Source organism: Ostrinia furnacalis, unplaced genomic scaffold (assembly GCF_004193835.3).
Source record: "Ostrinia furnacalis isolate ACB-3 unplaced genomic scaffold, ASM419383v2 OfSCF0260, whole genome shotgun sequence".
In the NCBI taxonomy this organism is placed as follows: domain Eukaryota; kingdom Metazoa; phylum Arthropoda; class Insecta; order Lepidoptera; family Crambidae; genus Ostrinia; species Ostrinia furnacalis.
Genome location: NW_021130499.1, coordinates 31,417 through 52,218, shown reverse-complemented (window position 1 = coordinate 52,218; position 20,802 = coordinate 31,417). Strand labels below are relative to the sequence as shown.

Below are 20,802 nucleotides of genomic sequence, written 5' to 3'. Positions count from 1 at the left end.
TAATTAATTTGTTTGCTTTCCACACAAAAGCAATGGGATATGTTTTTACGATTGTTTGCGTTCGTATGAATTTTGAAATCGTCGTTGCTCGTTACTTTTTCAAATAACAGGGTATTGGTACGTAAATCTGGGACAGAATAAACTTCTTAGGTACCTATCCAAACACGTAAAGGAAATACCTATAAAATTGGCATATAACCGGCAGCCGTCATGTCTTGGGTGGGCATATAAAAAGCTTATTGTATTTTAGGACCTCCCGCCTAAATTATTGAATAAACTGCGTGGGAGTAAAGTATATTACTTTACTTAGCAGTTTTGTTTTGCGTACATAAAACTTCAACTGGAGGTTCGCAATATGCTTAGATACACACAAATACCATATGTAGCACCTGAAAACAGCTATTTTTAGGCCCGATGACGCAACGCGTCTGATGGCGCCAGACAATGGCGTAGACACTACGTAATAGAGTGGGTACAGATGACAGGAAGTTAAGCTAAACATAGCAGCATCCTATGTGGTTGTGATAAGTATGTGCTATTTTAATAATTTTAAATGTTCCCTTATAAAATACTAGCTTTCCGCCCGCGGCTTCGCCCGCGTGGAATTTTGTCGTCACAGAAAAACTATCGCGCGCGTCCCTGGATTCAAACTATCTCTATGCGAAATTTCATTAAAATCGGTTCAGTGGTTTAGGCGTTAAAGCGAGACAGACAGACAGACCGACAGACGAGAGTTACTTTCGCATTTATAATATTAGTATAGATATAGACTAGCTTTCCGCCCACGGCTTCGCCCGCATGGAATTTTGTCTGTCACAGAAAAACTTTATCGCGCGCGTCCCTATTTCAAAAACGGGGATAAAAACTATCCTATGTCCTTTCCCGGGACTCAAACTATCTCTATACCAAATTTCATCAAAATCGGTTCAGTGGTTTAAGCGTGAAAGTGAGACAGACAGACATACAGTTACTTTCGCATTTATAATATTAGTATAGATAGAACATGTCTAATTCACATTAAAATGTAAATAAGAGAAAGAAACGCAATAAGTACACACTATGGTACATACGATCCAGAGACTGCTGGCCAACCAACAAGCATTGCCTCGCAATTGAGGAACATCTTTCATAGTTCACTGGGTGGAAAACTGGAAACGTACATTACATGGGTACGTGTAGACTTTGAAGTTGGTACGTCAGGAAAACTCAAGTGAAGGAAAAAGTATAAGCAAATATTTTTGTATTATTATTAGTTAGTAAGATGCCTGCTGCTTTGTTTTCTTCGAGATGTGGAACTCCACATGGAAATGGTATTTTTAATAATTGGAAGTTTTGAATGATGCGTTTTTGTTTTAACCTGTTAGGAGACATCGCGAGATTCTATAGGTCGTATCCTACGCCCGTATTCACAAACATTACTATGAGGTCTCACAGTGCGCGTGAACGCACAAGGTGACATACGAACCAATCACTGAGCTCTATTCAACGCTGTGCGTTCGATTTGCTGCTTCACTTAAGCAAGCATCGTTTGTGAATACGGGCGCTAGACACTTTGTGATTATTCAAAACCAAAAACGATGACTGATATTTATGCATGCATGTTATATTTTTATTTCTCATATTAATTTCCTATAGAAAAGATAAAAAAAAAACAGATAAAATGATAAGTAATTTAAAAACGACAAAGGTCGCAAAATTGAGTAAGGCAATTATCACACTGCACCGCGCTCCGCCGCGGTACGCGGGACGACAGATTTAATCATTGTATGCAAGTACCTCAGTTTGTATAGAAAACACGCGCGGCACAACACACTGACAACGCGTCTGCGCGTGGCTATTTTTATATGTACCTAATCACGTGGAGCGCGGTGCAGTGTGACAATCGTCTAAAGTAAATGGGTAAAAAAAGTAAATGATATTATAACTGTTCCAGGTGTGCGCGCGAGTCCCGCAGCGCATGCGTTGATGGGCGCGGGCGGGAGCGGAAACGGGGGCGGGGGCGGGCGGGCGGCGCGCGCTCTCCGCCTGCTGCTGCTGCTGGTGCTGGCGCTGGCTGCGGTGGAGTACCTCTTCGGCTCCATCCTGGACGCCTCCCCGCTCAGGACGTACCTCTACCAGCCGCTGTACAACGCCACGCAGCCTACGCTCAAGTAAGTAGACTTTCGAGCAAAGTACTTGGGTACTAGACAAAGATCCTCTGATGACAACTGATGACACTGGATGAAGCTCTCATAGAAAGATCGTCATAATTAGGTAACATGCATTACCCTTGGGCATATTCACACTGCGCCATCTAAAGCCCGGTCTCCGAGCACGTAGAATTTTGTCCAATGACCCCAAGCTACCCATCCTTATCGCTCGCGCGTAATTATGTTGCTGTTGCGCTCGCACACTCACTGCGGGCGCCCGTCGCACAGTCGCGACAGCAATATAATTACGCGCGAGTGATAAGGATGGGTAGCTTGGGGTCATTGGACAAAATTCTGCATGCTCGGCGTCCAGACTATAGTCCCAAACTAACCAAGCTTGTGCTTGGGCGGGCGCGCTCTCCGCCTGCTGCTGCTGCTGCTGGTGCTGGCGCTGGCTGCGGTGGAGTACCTCTTCGGCTCCATCCTGGACGCCTCCCCGCTCAGGACGTACCTCTACCAGCCGCTGTACAGCGCCACGCAGCCTACGCTCAAGTAAGTAGACTTTCGAGCAAAGTTCTTTGGGTACTAGATGAGATGATCTATACATTGGCCACTGAGGACAACTGATGACACTGGATGAAGCTCTCATAGAAATATCGCCCTAATTTATCAGGTAACATACACAATATCTTGGGCATTTTCACACTGCGCCATCTAAAGCCCGGTCTCCGAGCACGCAAAATTTTGTCCAATGACCCCAAGCTACCCATCCTTATCTCTCGCGCGTAATTATGTTGCTGTTGCGCTCGCACACTCACTGCGGGCGCTCGTCGCACAGTCGCGACAGCAATATAATTACGCGCGAGCGATAAAGATGGGTAGCTTGGGGTCATTGGACAAAATTCTACGTGCTCGGCGACCAGACTATAGGCCCAAACTAACCGAGCTTGTGCTTGGGCGGGCGCGGGAACGGGGGCGGGGGCGGGCGGGCGGCGCGCGCTCTCCGCCTGCTGCTGCTGCTGGTGCTGGCGCTGGCTGCGGTGGAGTACCTCTTCGGCTCCATCCTGGACGCCTCCCCGCTCAGGACGTACCTCTACCAGCCGCTGTACAACGCCACTCAGCCTACGCTCAAGTAAGTAGACTTTCGAGCAAAGTACTTGGGTACTAGACAAAGATCCTCTGATGACAACTGATGACACTGGATGAAGCTCTCATAGAAAGATCGTCATAATTCAGGTAACATGCATTACCCTTGGGCATATTCACACTGCGCCATCTAAAGCCCGGTCTCCGAGCACGTAGAATTTTGTCCAATGACCCCAAGCTACCCATCCTTATCGCTCGCACGTAATTATGTTGCTGTTGCGCTCGCACACTCACTGCGGGCGCCCGTCGCACAGTTGCGACAGCAATATAAATACGCGCGAGCGATAAGGATGGCTAGCTTGGGGTCATTGGACAAAATTCTGCATGCTCGGTGACCAGAATATAGGCCCAAACTAACCAAGCTTGTGCTTGGGCGGGCGAGGGAACGAGGGCGGGGGCGGGCGGGCGGCGCGCGCTCTCCGCCTGCTGCTGCTGCTGGTGCTGGCGCTGGCTGCGGTGGAGTACCTCTTCGGCTCCATCCTGGACGCCTCCCCGCTCAGGACGTACCTCTACCAGCCGCTGTACAACGCCACGCAGCCTACAATCAAGTAAGTGGACTTTCGCGCAAAGCACTTTGGGTACTATACAAAGATGTCGCCCGTCTCCCCGACCATTGTCCACTGATGACACTGGAGGAAGCTGTCATAGAAAGATCATCATAATTCAAGTAACATGCTTCCCTTGGGCATATTCACACTGCGCCATCTAAAGCCCGATCTCCGAGATTGCTGTCGCGACTGTGCGACGGGCGCCCGCAGTGAGTGTGCGAGCGCAACAGCAACATAATTACGCGCGACCGTTAAGGATGGGTAGCTTGGGGTCATTGGACAAAATTCTGCATGCTCGGCGACCAGACTATAGTCCCAAACTAACCAAGCTTGTGCTTGGGCGGGCGAGGGAACGGGGGCGGGGGCGGGCGGGCGGCGCGCGCTCTCCGCCTGCTGCTGCTGCTGGTGCTGGCGCTGGCTGCGGTGGAGTACCTCTTCGGCTCCATCCTGGACGCCTCCCCGCTCAGGACCTACCTCTACCAGCCGCTGTACAACGCCACGCAGCCTACGCTCAAGTAAGTATTTGGGAAAAACTTTGTCTAATGATAAATCTATAGGGACTAAGGTACCTACCTAGCGCCAATCTCCTTGATGAGGACCTATGTCTCTACCAGCCGCTGTACAACGCCACGCAGCCTACCCTCAAGTAAGTATCTTAGGAGTGTCGTTGTAGTGATAAATCTATAGGACTACATGTGGTTAAGTGCCTGTCTCCCTATTAGGACCTGCCTCTACGAGCCGCTGTACAACGCCACGCAGCCTACGCTCAAGTAAGTGGACTTTCGCGCAAAGCACTTTGGTTGGGTACTATACAAAGATGTCGCCCGTCTCCCCGACCATTGTCCACTGATGACACTGGAGGAAGCTGTCATAGAAAGATCAGGATAATTCAGGTAACATGCTGCCCTTGGGCATATTCACACTGCGCCATCTAAAGCCCGGTCTCCGAGATTGCTGTCGCGACTGTGCGACGGGCGCCCGCAGTGAGTGTGCGAGCGCAACAGCAACATAATTACGCGCGAGCGATATGGATGGGTAGCTTGGGGTCATTGGACAAAATTCTGCGTGCTCGGCGACCAGACTATAGTCCGAAACTAACCAAGCTTGTGCTTGGGTGGGCGAGGGAACGACGGCGGGGGCGGGCGGGCGGCGCGCGCTCTCCGCCTGCTGCTGCTGCTGGTGCTGGCGCTGGCTGCGGTGGAGTACCTCTTCGGCTCCATCCTGGACGCCTCCCCGCTCAGGACGTACCTCTACCAGCCGCTGTACAACGCCACGCAGCCTACGCTCAAGTAAGTAGACTTTCGAGCAAAGTTTTTTGGGTACCAGACAAAGATGATCTATACATTGGCCACTGAGGACAACTGATGACACTGGATGAAGCTCTCATGGAAAGTTCTTCATAATTCAGGTACATGCATTACCCTTGGGCATATTCACACTGCGCCATCTAAAGCCCGGTCTCCGAGCACGCAGAATTTTGTCCAATGACCCCAAGCTACCCATCCTTATCGCTCACGCGTAATTATGTTGCTGTTGCGCTCGCACACTCACTGCGGGCGCCCGTCGCACAGTCGCGACAGCAATATAATTACGCGCGAGCAATAAGGATGGGTAGCTTGGGGTCATTGGACAAAATTCTGCATGCTCGGCGACCAGACTATAGTCCCAAACTAACCAAGCTTGTGCGGGCGAGGGAACGGGGGCGGGGGCGGGCGGGCGGCGCGCGCTCTCCGCCTGCTGCTGCTGCTGGTGCTGGCGCTGGCTGCGGTGGAGTACCTCTTCGGCTCCATCCTGGACGCCTCCCCGCTCAGGACGTACCTCTACCAGCCGCTGTACAACGCCACGCAGCCTACGCTCAAGTAAGTAGAGTTTCGAGCAAAGTACTTTGGGTACTAGACAAAGATGATGCCCGTCTCCCTGACCTATCCACTGTCCACTGACAATGATGACACTGGAGGAAGCTCTCATAGGAAGATCGTCATAATTCAGGTAACATGCATTACCCTTGGGCATATTCACACTGCGCCATCTAGTCCCAAACTAACCAAGCTAATGTACAACGCTACTCAGTCTACGCTCAAGTAAGTTTAGGAGCGACGTTGTAATGGTAAATATGTAGGACTACAATATGTAGTTAAGTGCCCATCTCACCGCTGATGACCAATCTCTACCAGCCCCTGTACGTAGAACGATATTTTTTGCAGCCTTGTCACCGAATTCTGCAAGCATATAAGGTACTGCCCCGTCTAGTCACAAAGTGAGCAAAACTTGATGATGCCGGCTTTCTAGCTGAGGCTTGAGCTTCTAGACCTTTACTAAGTAGCCGTTGTACAACGCTACAAAGCCTACGTTTAGCCAAAAAAATTTTGGAGACTCGTAAAGATAATCTAGTTAGGTGACCACCTCCCCGCTAATGACCTACTTCAGGCACAACCACGAGAAAACTTACAAGAAATATTGATGGATAGTATCTGTTTTATTTCAGGGTTGACGACAAACTACCACCAGCCTGGCCTAAAAAACCACCGACGACACCCGTCCAGCCCCAGAACGAGTTTAAGAACTCTACTACCTCCAGAAACACAACCGCAGTAAATATGACGCGGCCAGCAGACCCAGAAAATGTCACTTCCGTGCTGATCAACAAAATTATGGAAGGCATCAGAAATGACGCGACTACCGAAAACCTCGACCTGAAGAAGAATGAGACCTTCCTGCCGCTCTGTGATGATACTGTACCGTCAGACTTTGGTAAGTATTTTAAAAGATAACCTTTAATAGATCGCATGCGATCTGTGGGAAGGTTTTAGTGGGCATATTTCAGCTAGTCAAGAACTTCCACATTGCCGCTACTCCCATATTCCTACCTACCACGCACCTGCTGTGGCTGAGTGTGAGTTTAAATCAAACGTCCTCACTAGTGAGCGCGTTAAAAAATGTATGAAAATTTTAGTTCTTGAACGTTTCCGCTAGGGGCGCTGTACAATCCGTCATACATTTAGGCGGGTTTTAGAATCGCGCTGACCGCTCGCTGATCGTCGGCGCTGACAGATCAATATGTATGTAATTGAAGGGAACGTTCCTGAATGACGCTGATCGCTCGGCGCCGACGCTTCATACATTTCGGCTGTCAGCGCTGACGGTTAGCGTGCGTCAGCTTGACTCTAAAACCAGCCTTAATGTCATTTTTACGCGCTCACTAGTGAGCGCGTTTGTTGTAAACTCATACTAGGCCCTCTGAAGTATTTTATTTATTTTATTTTATTAGTAAGTAGGTAGTTAAGTCGACTCAGTTACCTTCCGTATAGGTATTTATATCCATTTCAGAGTGAATTTTCATTTCATAATCCAAAACATAGTACTCACCCATCTGCCGTGAAAAATCCACGCTTGTAGTTTTTTGTTGGCCCTACATTTCCGAAGTTACTTACTAAACTACTACAAATCATAATCTTTTTAAAATTTTCAGGACCAATACCAGTGAATAAAACTGAAATAGAACTGGACTGGGTGGAGAAGAAGTATCCCGAAGTCCAGTGGGGCGGACGGTACGCCCCGCCCAACTGTACTGCCCGCGACAAAGTGGCAATTATCATCCCTTTCAGGTAAGAAAAATCTGAGCTGTTTGTTTATTCGGGTTAGTAGTAGTTACGCACGATTTTCCTTCGCACGCAAAAATATTATTGAAAGGGGTTTCAATTTTTTTTTTTAATAGGCGTTTCGCCCGGATGTATTAAAAGTATTAAAATCGCGTGCGAATCGACTCTTTTTTGAACTAGTAGTATGCGATTACACATGCGATTGCACATTCGTGCGAAGGAAAATCGTGCGAAACTATTCACGGACTGGAAGACGTAGCGTGGGCAGTACCTCTAGTACGAAAAACTTTCCTAAAACGCCCCCTATATTATAGCCGCCCTAGGGGGCGCTGTTTAATTTTTCATACAAAATTTTTCGATGACACTTTGAATACGCAACGAAACGAACTCGAAAGTTTTTCCTACTAGAGGTACAGGCCTCCTACTAGGTGGACCGACGATCTAGTAAAGGTGGGAAGAACCTGGATGCGGGCAGTGCAGGACCGTTAATTAGGGGGCGTCCATTAATCACGTGAGACTTTTAGGGGGGGAAGGGGGTCCAGAAAAACCTCACTAAATCTCACGTGGGGGGAGAGGGAGGTGTCGAGAAATATCACGTAATTTTTTTCCACAACAAACAGAGTAAGGGGTTAAAAAATAGCCAAAATTGTCTCCCGTAATTAATGGACGCCCCCTTATGGAAAGCCTTGGGGGAGACCTTTGTCCAGCAGTGGACGTCATTTGACTGGAACGAACGAACGAAGCTGTTTATACAGCTTTCTTTAAATTTAGCACGTCTCAGACATTTGTAAGATACATTTTATGAGCTCATTACTATGAAAGATACTATCGGTCTTTATTTAATTTCAGGGATCGCCAACAGCATTTAGCCATATTTTTAAACCATATGCACCCATTCCTGATGAAGCAGCAGATCGACTACGGCATATTTATTGTAGAACAAGCTGGTAAGAAAAATTCCTATTACTTCAATTCTCGCCCGTATTCACAAACATTACTATGAGGTCTCAAGCCTTGATCACACGTCGATCAAACTGGCGAGACAGTAAAATGTTTACTCGGTCGAGACAGTTGGGTGAGCGAGTCACATACTCGAGCGCTGCTCGGCCGAGCACTCGGCGCAATGTTCTTACACACCGAGTACCTACTCGGCCGAGAGCACTGTCTCGCCCGTTTACTCGGTACGTGTGATCAAGGCTTCACAGTGCGCGTTGATGCACAGGGTCACACGCGAACCAATTACAGAGACTATCAACGCACAGCCCAAACCACTGGACGGATCTGGCTGAAATTTGGCATGCAGGTAGATGACGTAGGCATCCGCTAAGAAAGGATTTTACGAAACTCCACCCCTAAGGGGGTAAAACGGGAGCTTACCTACGAAGTCGCGGGCGGCCGCTAGTAATAAATAATTACTTCCCGCGACCTTCACCAGATCGGCGGTCCTCATAATGGGGGGCTTGCTCACACTACGTCTTCCGGCCCGTGGTCACCGCTTAAAAACTTTTCTGCCCCAGCGACCATCAACTCTGCGAGCTATGTGCCTCGCCTACTGCCACTTGATTTTAGCAATTCTGTGGGCTGTGTATGCCTGGGGATCTTCTAATTATTAATTAATCAATCACGTAGGTACCTACAGAAACTCTGTGCGCGAACTCGACATGATCATGAGGTCCTCCAAATCACTGATATCACTGCTCCTGGAGAGTGAGAACAATTCGCCGACGTCATCTTTCACAAAAAGTCCTACAGTACAGTACTAGTTCTTACACAACTGATAGAATTGTAAAAATTTTCTAACAAATCCTTAGACAAATCCTAGAAATTTCTAGGATTGCACATTTGGATGACAACACCTATCAAAGCAAAAGTCAAAATAGGCGTTAGGCAAGTATCGTTTGTGAATACGGGTGAACTCTCCCCTGCCTTTCATCGGATATTGAAAATTGACCTTTTTCTATTTGAAACTGAACAAAGCAGATTATATATTTTTTTATTGGATTAAAAAATATTATAGGTACTTAATGCATGCGTGCGCGTAGACGAGCATACGGGCGTGTTTAGTTAACTCATTGATTTGATTTGTATCTTCTATTTCTACGTCCATAGCAAGACGGTTTTTTTTATAATTGTTTTTTGGTCTTCGGCACTTTTGCGATTTTGGTTCAAGTAGGTAGGGTACCTACCTATCTTATCTTATTGTAAAGGACGTATCAAGTCTCTGATTTAAGCGAATTATCCCTTTACCAGGCAACAGCGAGTTCAACCGAGCCAAGCTGATGAACGTGGGCTTCCTGGAAAGCCAGAAACAGCGGCCTGGAGGCTGGGAGTGCTTCATCTTCCACGACATCGACCTTCTGCCTCTGGATCTAAGGAACATGTACACCTGCCCGCGGCAGCCGAGGCACATGTCTGTGTCTGTAGACAAGCTGGACTTCAAGTGAGTTGTCACAGACAAATGCTATTATGCTATATTTGAACTTAAAAGTATCAGAACAGGCTTTTCCAACTACCATCTATAGGTACAGGGTGGAAACGATAAGTGATCTCACTCGATTATTTCTAAACTATACATACAAGATATCGAAAAACTGGTTACTGATCCTGAAAGTGCTTCACGAGCTCTTTCAAACGTTACCAATTACGTTTATTTTATTTGTATAGAGAATAGTGTCTGGAAAACCTCGGAAGGATTTAAAACACTATTTGTCAAAGATGTAACGATTAAATACATGTAATAAATAAATTAAATAAGAGGATAGGATCATTCCTGCTTTACCAGTGGATGTCAAAAGATGTCCAAGGGAAAATCAGGCCTACTCACCCACTCAAGACGGCGTGCAGAGGGTAGGCCAAGTCTTCCATTTGCTTTTGGAAAATTAGAGAGAGTTGGCTTTCTACTTAATGATGATGATTATGGCGCACTGTCCAATGGAGAGATTAATAATCCTACTAATATTATAAATGCGAAAGTTTGTATGGATGTTTGTTACTCTTTCACGCAAAAACTACTGAACGGATTTTGATGAAACTTTACAGTATTATTGTTTATAACCCAGAATAACATATTATAGGCTATAATTTATGACGATCTGTGACAAAATAAATTTCACGCGGGTGAAGCCGCGGGCAAAAGCTAGTATTATTATTAATCATATCGTTTTTATTTCCAGGCTGCCATATGAAGACCTCTTCGGTGGAGTATCAGCTCTGACTCTGGAGCAGTTCACCAGTGTCAACGGGTTTTCCAACAAATATTGGGGTTGGGGAGGCGAGGATGACGACATGTCTTATAGGTAATTATAATTTCAAACATAATTTGTGACAAAAATCACTTCAAACCAATTCGATATCTTTTGTTAACAAAAATAATATTCTTATGCACTGTGTTTGCTTTTTGCAGGTTGAGAAAAATGAACTACCACATAGCGAGGTATAAGACGTCCATCGCGCGGTACGCCATGCTAGATCATAAGAAATCTTCACCCAATCCAAAGAGGCAAGTACTCGTATACTTTTTTTAAGTTAGTACTTCGTTAATAAAATCTCAACTTGTTTAGAGTTTTCATTTGTTTTTATTTAAATGACAAACTTAATCACACTCGTAGTACCTTTTATGATGAATGAGTGGCAATCAATACCAAGTGTTAAAGCAATACACATATCAATAACTTATGACGATGACTACACGGGCACGTCTCACGTACTTACACTGATCGTGAGCTTACTGTGAGACTTAAATTTTGTAAACCTATCCTAATTTTTCCTGTAATTAATTCCAGGTACCAACTGTTGTCGCAGACCACCAAAGTGTTCCAGAAAGATGGATTAACAACCCTAGAGTATCAACTAGTAGAAATCACACTGAAGCACTTATACACCCACATTTTAGTAAATATAGACGAGCGTAGCTGATGGACGTATCTCGCCAAACTGTTGTTTGGCGACTACCGGTAACGAAGCGGGTGTGAAACTATGTGATATTGTTAAAGTGGTTACCCTTGTGATCTCCGAAAGACATCAAGTTAAGTGAGTCCACTGGGGTTGATTCTGTAACCTAAAAACGTAATAGACTTTTACAAATCAACTGACTCTGTCGTTTTAGAGGAGTTAAGGACAGCAAAGCACAATTCGTTACAGAAAGGGCTGAGAGTGATTCAGTCTTGTATCATTGTTAACCAAATATTACAGTAAGCAGCATGTAAATATGTACATAAAACTAGTTCATGAAATTACATTTTGTAGCTATGCGTTTGTATATTTAAAATATTTACGCAACTTTTATGGATTCAATCGTACATTCGATGCAATGCCCGATTCCTAAAAGTGATTAATTTTGCCAAATGACCGAGTTAAACATTTATATCTGCTCATTAGGTAAAGGAATCGTTCTGAAAATAGGCACCATAAATTACGTATCAATAAGTAAAGATTTTACCAAAATCTGACTGAATCACAATGCCTGTTGATTACTTTTCGCCTTTGTAAGGTGAATCTAGATTTTTATATAATATCGTTCGGGGTCAAACTTCGACGAATGAGTTTTAAGTGTAGTTTAACCGACTTGACCACAAAAAGAACCTTATTAGTCCCCTATTAACGAGTAACAGGATTTTATTCGCTGATGGGGCAAATTGATGAGCACAAATGCGATATCCCACGTTTGTTCAATCGATGAAACTGGATGTAACCAGTGGACAGTGAGCATGACATGTAAAATATCCATAAAAAATTTTTTTACTCGCATCGCTAGTCGTTAGTACAACTGTCAACTGCAATCATAGTGTTTGCTTATTTTTTTATTTTTGTTCCTTTTATAATGTAGGTATGAAGTTTACATAAGTACAGTTGTATATTGTAGGAGTAAGTTTAGAACAAACAATAAATAGTATTAAGAGATCCATTTGTACAGGCCATAAAATATTTAGATTATGGATAATGACAATATTGAATTTTGTAAAAAGTAGCCAATTTATTATTTATTTCATAGAAACGTATTTTCTTTTTTTTATAATAAATCATCAACATCACCTAAATTTTTACCATAAAATGAAATCAAATATAAATATTAAAGTTTTATATAAAAAGCACAATATGTAATGAAATAAAAAATGTGCAACACTTTCTTTTCAAAGAATAATTTTAATCGGCCTAAATTGTCACGTTATTTTTATATTTAGTATTAATGAGTATTTTTACTTTAAGTAGATGTTTTAAGTTATATTACCATATTCAATAAAAATCAGAGTTAATAAAAAACTTTTAAAAAGTTAATTTATTTCCGTTATGAAATATTTAACGTACTTATTAGATATAGTTTAATGTATAAAGCTTTTATAGATAGGGTAGCAAATCCAAATAATCATCTAGTATACTTCTTAAACATAATTTTTGCTGACCCACTACCAATAACTATGTTTAACGATAACCCCAATATAAAATGAAAATACTGTTAAATATAATAACTAAATCAGTGATAATAACCGATACATCACATTTTTATATAGCATATACCTTTTATGTCTTATTTGCTTAGCTTTAAGGGATACAATGTGATACCAGAGTTTAATAAGGAAAAATAACACTGCTCAAAACAAAAGTATCCGAATGTTTAAGTTATTGAGGTAATGTGCGGTAATCCAATATAATAGTATTTATTTTTGTATTATTTTCTAGTGAAGAATTGCGAAGATTGAAGATACCTAATATTTTTATGTAGAGAGTAGCAAGTGATAAAATGGAAAACAAAATATCCTGTTTTTCTCATACACTATATTCACAATAATGTATTGCGTGCCGAAATGAATATCGCTTTTTTTCCAAAATCAAATTGACTTTTGTATTATAAGTGAATAAATTTTCGTGGTACACAATTCAGTGGATGGTTTATAAACGATAAAATTCACTTGACTACTTTTCTGTATGATATGGTATTTTTTTCTGAGCAGTGGCTTATTTTGGGGTTGGCCTATATTTAGAAATATTGCTTTTTATGTAAACACTAGCTGACCCGGCGAACTTCGTACCGCCTTAGCGTAGAGATTTTCTTAATATTTTTTTCCGTAAGAACCATCCTTGGACTTCCACAAACATTTAAAAAAAAGAATTATCGAAATCGGTTCAGCCGTTCACACGTGATGCCGTGACAACGCGAAACGGGTTTCATTTTTATATATATAGATAAAACGATGTCGCTTTCTTATTCAAAATCTGAAAGCTTTCGTACGTATACAAATTACTTTAAAGTTGGAAAATGTTTAATTAGGTACCTATGTACTAGTAATTTTATTCTTTTTACGTAATATCTTCTGGTACAAAATTACAAATACTTAGTTGAATGTCCGAAAATGCCTCGTTTTATGTCTTCATGGGAATACTAAGTCATTTCTTAGATGTAGTTGTCCCTACTTGGGGTTTTAATTAGCTTATGGTATGGTTTAAAACATTGTCACAATTATTTTTATAAGTATTCAGAATAAAAATGTGTTACCGCGTAATGTTGTAAAGCCGTCAATACCAATTCAAAGTTGGGTAAGGCCTGCGTGTAGTGCAACGACGATATTGCGTATCATTTATTTTTTTAAATTAAAAAAAGCCATATCATACAATATATAGCGTATATTGTCTGTTTTTGTAACTTTCCGTATATTTTTTTATTAGCTACCTTGGTATCATTGTTTAGCCAAAACATTTTAAATATAAAATGAAGTCAATAAATTAAAATGTAAGTAAGTAGATGAAATTTTATACAATATTCAATTAAAATAATTCAATAAGTAAAGGTTTTATTCGCATCATGCTGTATATTGAAATACAAAAACTAGACGATAAACCTAAGTCCAAAACTTTGTGGCAAGGAATCAGTTAAGAAAACTGAAAAATGTTGTCTTATTTTTTCGTATAGCATGGACGTATTTACATTGTTTAATAATTGTTGCAAAGAAATCTTTAAAAATAACAGCCTCGCTATTACCATAATTTTACATGTACTGCTGTATTATTGAATGGTTCAAAAACATTCCAGCTTGCAATTATTGAAAAAAAAATTTCTGCGATTGAGAGCGACAGAGTATGCATTTTTGTTGTAATACGTAATGTGGTAAATGTTGTGATGCTTCGTTTCATATAACAGCATGATCAGTATGACCTATTTTAAAATAGGAGAACATAGTTAAAAAAGATAGGCCTTGATAAAACTCATCTGCATTTTTAATTCTCTACTTATAACGCCTAACGTACTATTGTACAATGGTCTATAAGTTTGTTCATTATTTAAAGTGAAAACTCTTGAGATTATAATCTATTAACTTTAGTTTGATATCTACTTTAGAATCCTACCATCACATAAATTACATTTTAACGCAATTTTTATAGTTTTTCATCTGGTAAGCTTGTTACCTATTGAATTAATGTTCACTAATGTAAGTAAAAAAATGTATTTCTACGTTATTGTGTTAGTATAATTGCTTAGCCAACCATTTCAAAACTTACGGACATGCTTATAAGTAAATCATTGAGTTACTTACTTAAAAGGTGATAGGTATGTATAGTATAAACTCATTAGTTTTCCAACTGTCCAAATTTTTGTTTTATTAAATATATTGTTTGTTTTTAAAATAATTCATGCTGTTTTATTCCATTGCGGGATTTTCATTAAAAAAAATGTTTAAACTAATGAAATAGGTAGCCATTTGAAATAAAATAAAAGAGGTATTCCGTATAAATTTTGTAATACCCATCACGATAGGAAAATCTGTGGTTGACGGAATAACTAATGAACAAATCACTGAAAAATATAAAAAAAATCCTTCAACCAAAAACGGAAAAACGCGGGAAAATTTTGACATTTGAATGCACGTTTCACATGGGACGTATGCCCTCCTGAGAGAGGGCTGTGGGTGGAATTTTGAAGACGAAAATAGGACGATTGCTTAAATGGACTGAGGCCCTAAGACCTGCTGCGAGCTCCCGCGGCAGGCCCATTAGTGGCGGGCTTTCGCGCCAGGACGTGCGTCGTAAGTACCAAGATGGCGCCGGTGTGCATGCTAGGGTCACGTCAAGCCAACTCCTTTCTGCTACGAACTTGACCCTGATAACAAAAAAGTATAATAAATAAAGCACTGTATATTAGCAATCCGCATCATTAATGCATAATATTTCGTGGCGCTTTCAAAGTTTGTCACTTGTGAACTACTAAAGTAAAGGAAGGAAGTAAAAAATACCTATTTGGCTAAAGGGTTAGGGCCAAAAAAATTAGGTATTATCGTGCAAAGGAGGCCAATAAAAATACAATGATTTAGGAAAGAACGAGTCAAAACAAAAATTTACTTACTTCTCTCCTCCCTTCTCTTTCTCCTTTTCTCTGCATCTTTTTATTTTTCGAGTAGGCGTCGTCGCCCTAAACCTGTAGTATTTCGGCATCTTACAAAAGAAATTTTGGAAAAAATATTAAATGAACATACACACGCATTGATACCAAAATGTCATTTTGTTCTATATTTTGTGGTATCAAATGTCACGATTTGTATCAAAATGTGTATTTTTTATTGTCTTTGTTTTTAGAATAGGTTTTATTTTAATTACTCTACTCGCTGATTTCCACCAAAAAGTAAGATCCTATCAAATACACTGCGTCTTTTTGCGGGACTATTTTTTGTTACCTAATGTCACTTTTTAGTGACAATTTTATTGAAGGAGAAAAGTCCTTTCATACTTTGCTTTCATTAAATTGTTATGTTTATTTAGCGAATATGACGCCCCAAACGATGAAAATGCTTGTAATGTTTATCCTCGCGGCCGCCCTCTTGAACGTAACGAACTATTTGTTCTACTGCCTCTACAATCCGCAGTCGCGGCAGGCGATGAGGGTAGAAGTTCAAGTTTCTGAACATACGAAGTTCGTAAGGTAAAAAAATAACTGCCTCTAAAATCGAGTGCCTACATTAAACGTGTACCTAAACACCCTGTTTATCTATTACTTTACTACACAAAAATATTTTATTCAGTTAAGTTAGACCAATATTTTGGCACAAACAAAAAAGGTAGCCCCTAAGGGGGCACTTTACATGTCTCCTTATCTTTTGGGCTAGTCATTTATCGCTTTTTGATTTTCTAGGTTTATGACTAAGCGTCGAATGACTCGCATCCCAAAATGGTCCAACTTTCTGCTATGCGATAACAAGAGCTCTACCAATCCAACAAATAATAAGGTATCAGCAAGCAGCGAAGAGGACTACCGTGACCAGGGTTCCGACTCCGTATTTTATTACAATGGGATTAAAAAAGGAGAATTTCTATGCCCTGAGACACCCCTAGGCTTAGGTAAGTAAATATTAGGCATCTAGGCTACGTTGTGTGTGATTACGAAGTTGAGATGAGAGATACCTGGGAAATTTTTGTTTTTAAACTACAAACTACTTAGTATTTTGTATCATTTAGGTCCTCTGAAAGCCAATCAATTCGTCAGCCCCCAAGAAATAGAAAAACTGTACGACGTTTTGCAACCCGGTGGTCTCTACGAAGAAAATGAATGCGTTCCTCGTCAAAATGTCGCCGTTATTGTCACCCACAGGTTACCTACCAATTTGAATTTTTAACATCTTAATTAAAGATTATTGATAAATACAATTAGGTTTTTATAAAGATGAACGATCAGCAGTTCTTTGCAGAAAAGGTCCCGATTACAATGTTACGGTTACAGTCTCAACATCTCTTTAGTTCTTTAATTTTATTTGTTACAGAGAGCAAAACCAATTGCTTGAATTTTTGTACTCACTTCATTGTTTTCTGATGAAACAACAATTAGGATACCAGATATTCGTTGTTAGGCAAAGTAAGTATCAATCCCACGAAAAAATTATCATGTAAAATGAAACACTTCACGGTCAATAAGCAAGATACCGACTGATTTAACTAGCATGTAACCTTTGCTCATATAGAACTTACGATAAGATCAACCACCTAATTAATTAATTTAAAATAGGCAACCAGTCATCGCCCCTGAATCATGGCAAGCTATTCAACGTGGGCTTCTCAGAAGCGCAAGGGCTAAAGAAGAGCGAGTGGAACTGTGTTGTGTTCCATGACCACAACATCCTGCCTGCTGACTCGCGCAACCTCTATCGGTGCTCCGACCACCCGCTACAGCTGGTCACGCATGTTGGGAATAGGTGAAGAAAGTGTAATTTATCTATCTATTTTAAGTAGCCTTTGGGGTTCGTCTTCGAACATAGGCCTCCTCTTCAACCTTTCACCGACTTTTGTCCCTGGCCACTAGCATCCAATTTATTGCAGCTTGTTGACCCGGCGATTGTTCTTTTTCTAAAACTTATCAAGCTGTTTAGCAAACAAACAAACTTTTGCAGTGGTTTATTCTGTATTCATCTTCATAAAATAAGGAATAAATAACTTAATTATGATAAACGACAATACAGTTCACGCTTGCCACTTGCAGGACGTACGAATATGAATTCGGAGGAGCTATCGCCGTAAAACCTGAGCAGTTTTTGAAAGTTAATGGATTTTCAAATGAATACAACATTCGCAATGATGCCATCTTCGAAGATTTACAGAAAAGGTTAGCGTTTTTCGTGTTGATAGTGTAATGTGACAGACTATTTAGCGATATTAAGTATTTTAAGTTGGTTATTAAAAGCCCAAAACAATTGACGCGGAAGAGCAGTTGAAGCTGTAGGTTTAGGTACTTACATAAATAAAAACTGCACAACGTGCACAAACTCGAGCAATACATTTTATTCATAGCTACAAACTTTTTCAATTTGTAATAAAATGGGGCGCGTATATTTTTCCCGCTAGTACAAGACCACAGATCAAAAAAGTATAAAATCGTATGAGCATCGTACTCGTCGTCGTACGAGTATCGTATCGAAAAAACGATAAAGCTGCATTACGAGATACCCAAATGTATTGACAAATCATTTCATTTATTTAATGTGTCTTTAAAAAATATATGTTTCAGTAAAAAAACAAACATTGATGATTACAGATTACAACATGCTAATTTTACGACTGTAAAAAGCGCTTCTTTTGGAAAATATGAACGGGTGGAAAATAGCGATGAACTCTATGAAACGAGGTAAGCGATTGATTATGTATTATCAAATTTAAAACATTAATTTCATTCAAAGTATCTTTAACTTTCTCAAGTGTTAGTACTTATAATTACAGCATTTCTTCACTTTAGGTTTTTTTTAAATAATTATCTGGAATATTTTGTATTTCCCAGATATCACCAAGCAATGCAGACCTCGGCACCTTTGAATCTCATCGATGGACTTTCCACGCTTTCATATATTTTAAACATCATCGATCTGAAGCCCCTATACACGTTGATCGATGTAGATATTGACAAACTTCCAGTTAACTCCACCAGTATTTGGAACCGGTTACTAAACCAAGTTACCACTGGTGCAGTAACAGTGAATAAGACTTAAAAATTATGTAATATCAAAATTTACTGGCAATAAAGTTACGCAAAGAATGGTTTGAGTATACTTTTTTCTCGATTTTAAAGTAGATGTATTGTAATAACCCTTATTCCTTAAATCCTTACAGTTATTCAATTTCACTGGTCGGAATATTAGGGATCCTTCTGCTCTATATACCACTCCCGAAATATTAGAGGTAGATTTGTTTCAAATTTTCACTATAGGGATGATAAAAAAATTATAAATAATGATAAAACAAGAGGACCACATCAACATCATTTTCATTTTCTTCATGCAGATCAACATTATCAACAGAAAGATAATTATGATAACGACGTTCTTTATTTAAAAAAATAACAGCCTGTATAATACACTCGCGAGCAAAACTATGGAATCACTTACATGAAGTTGTTTCCACGCGAATTTGTGTACTAACGAATTTGTTAGTAACAAAAAAAGTGGCACCATTTTAAAGATTAAACTTTTATCTTTAAATTGATACCAAATTCATTTAAATCACACCAGTATTTAAAAAGATATCCCGGCTGATGTGAAGAAGTAACGAAAAAGACATGTATGAACTGTTTGATACGTCGCGAGTTGCGGCCTATTTAACCCTTATAAAAGCACGCGTTTTTAGATTTTTGCTTTCACACGATGATTCATACACACCTCCGCTTCTTTTGACACTTTACCTGGGATTCTACACCTTCAGAAGCAGCACAAATCGTTGCACTATTGCAAGAAGGGCTCAGCCAGCGGGCTGTCGCACGTCAGCGCCACATAAGCCAGTCCTGGGTTTCAAAAGTTTCAAGACGCTTTCTGGAGACTAGTGGCTTTATCCCGAGACCAAGTTCTGAACAGCGCCGGTGCACATCGCAGAGGGAAGACCGTTTTTTCATGTCAACCTCTCTATGAAATCGTCATTTGACTGGAATCGATGTCCATCAAGAGCTCAGAAATGTTCGTAAGATAGCTGTTAGCGAGTGGACAGTTCGTCTAAGATATAAGCAATAGAATTTGACTCCAAAAAGGCCTGCCACAGGCTCGAAACTGACGGCAGGTCACCGATAAGCACCCTTTCAATTTGCTCGTACACATCTCGATGGGAAGGCGAGTAATGGAGGCGAGTTCTGTTCTCCGATGAATGCAAACTGTGTTTGCAGGGCAGCAGTCGAAGAGGTCGGGTTTATAGGCGGCCTGAGGAGCGATTTGTGCAGTGCTGGTTCGCTGAAACAGTGGCTTATGGGGGTGGCTTGCTCGACTTAACATCGAGATGTGTACGAGCAAATTGAAAGCGTGCTTATCGGTGACCTGCCGTCAGTTTCGAGCCTGTGGCAGGCCTTTTTGGAGTTAAATTCTATTGCTTATGTCTTAGACAAACTGTCTACTCGCTAACAGCTATCCTACGAACATTTCTGAGCTCTTACTGGACGTCGATTCCAGTCAAATGACGATTTCATAGAGAGGTTGACATGAAAAAACGGTCTTCCCTCTACGATGTGCGCCGGCGCTGTTCAGAACTTGGTCTCGGGATAAAGCCACCAGTCTCCCGAAAGCGTCTTAAAACTTTCGAAACCCAGGACTGGCTTATGTGGCGCTGACGTGCGACAGCCCGCTGGCTGAGCCCTTCTTGCAATAGTGCAACGATTTGTGCTGCTTCTGAAGGTGTAGAATCCCAGGTAAAGAGTCAAAAGAAGCGGAGATGTATATGAATCAACGTGTGAAAGCAAAAATCCGAAAACGCGTGCTTTTATAGGGGATAAATAGGCCGCAACTCGCGACGTATCAAACAGTTCATACATGTCTTTTTCGTTACTTCTTCACATTAGCCGGGATATCTTTTTAAATACTGGTGTGATTTAAACGAATTTGGTATCAATTTAAAGATAAAAGTTTAATCTTTAAAATGGTGCCACTTTTTTTATTCCTA

General features: G+C 41.1%; 3 protein-coding genes across 4 annotated transcripts in view; 2 read left to right on the top strand and 1 right to left on the bottom strand.

The window, feature by feature from the left end:
- LOC114357937 (beta-1,4-N-acetylgalactosaminyltransferase bre-4-like) overlaps positions 1 to 12,057 on the top strand; it is a 92,626-nt gene extending 80,569 nt beyond the window's left edge. For both annotated transcript variants that reach the window (XM_028311762.1, XM_028311753.1), the window contains exons 3-10: positions 1,934 to 2,150; positions 6,309 to 6,574; positions 7,293 to 7,428; positions 8,272 to 8,369; positions 9,673 to 9,862; positions 10,596 to 10,718; positions 10,826 to 10,921; positions 11,205 to 12,057. In XM_028311762.1, coding sequence (XP_028167563.1) covers positions 1,966 to 2,150; positions 6,309 to 6,574; positions 7,293 to 7,428; positions 8,272 to 8,369; positions 9,673 to 9,862; positions 10,596 to 10,718; positions 10,826 to 10,921; positions 11,205 to 11,337 — 1,227 coding nt within the window. In that variant the 5' untranslated portion in view covers positions 1,934 to 1,965 and the 3' untranslated portion in view covers positions 11,338 to 12,057. The remainder of the gene's footprint in view (positions 1 to 1,933; positions 2,151 to 6,308; positions 6,575 to 7,292; positions 7,429 to 8,271; positions 8,370 to 9,672; positions 9,863 to 10,595; positions 10,719 to 10,825; positions 10,922 to 11,204) is intronic.
- A 3,078-nt stretch (positions 12,058 to 15,135) lies between these two features.
- LOC114357896 (uncharacterized) lies at positions 15,136 to 15,908 on the bottom strand. Its single transcript, XM_028311694.1, has 2 exons — positions 15,755 to 15,908; positions 15,136 to 15,511 (listed from the first exon to the last, which is right to left on the bottom strand). The coding sequence occupies exons 1-2, from the start codon at positions 15,841 to 15,843 to the stop codon at positions 15,283 to 15,285; spliced, it is 318 nt and encodes a 105-aa protein (XP_028167495.1). The 5' UTR covers positions 15,844 to 15,908; the 3' UTR covers positions 15,136 to 15,282.
- Positions 15,909 to 16,133: 225 nt separating this feature from the next.
- Positions 16,134 to 17,605, top strand: LOC114357886 (uncharacterized). Its single transcript, XM_028311683.1, has 4 exons — positions 16,134 to 16,327; positions 16,538 to 16,743; positions 16,861 to 16,993; positions 17,163 to 17,605. Exons 1-4 carry the CDS (start codon positions 16,173 to 16,175, stop codon positions 17,287 to 17,289), a joined length of 621 nt encoding a protein of 206 aa, XP_028167484.1. The 5' UTR covers positions 16,134 to 16,172; the 3' UTR covers positions 17,290 to 17,605.
- The last annotated feature ends 3,197 nt before the right edge of the window (positions 17,606 to 20,802 follow it).

Excerpts from the sequence above, each read along its gene's own strand:
- LOC114357896 (XM_028311694.1), bottom strand. The coding sequence starts at position 15,843 with ATGCCGAAATACTACAGGTTTAGGGCGACGACGCCTACTCGAAAAATA. Across the intron at positions 15,512-15,754 it reads AAAGAGAAGGGAGGAGAGAA|GGTCAAGTTCGTAGCAGAAA; the intron begins GTAAGTAAATTT and ends TTTTGTTATCAG.
- LOC114357886 (XM_028311683.1), top strand. The coding sequence starts at position 16,173 with ATGACGCCCCAAACGATGAAAATGCTTGTAATGTTTATCCTCGCGGCC. Across the intron at positions 16,744-16,860 it reads TGAGACACCCCTAGGCTTAG|GTCCTCTGAAAGCCAATCAA; the intron begins GTAAGTAAATAT and ends TGTATCATTTAG. Across the intron at positions 16,994-17,162 it reads GCCGTTATTGTCACCCACAG|AGAGCAAAACCAATTGCTTG; the intron begins GTTACCTACCAA and ends TATTTGTTACAG.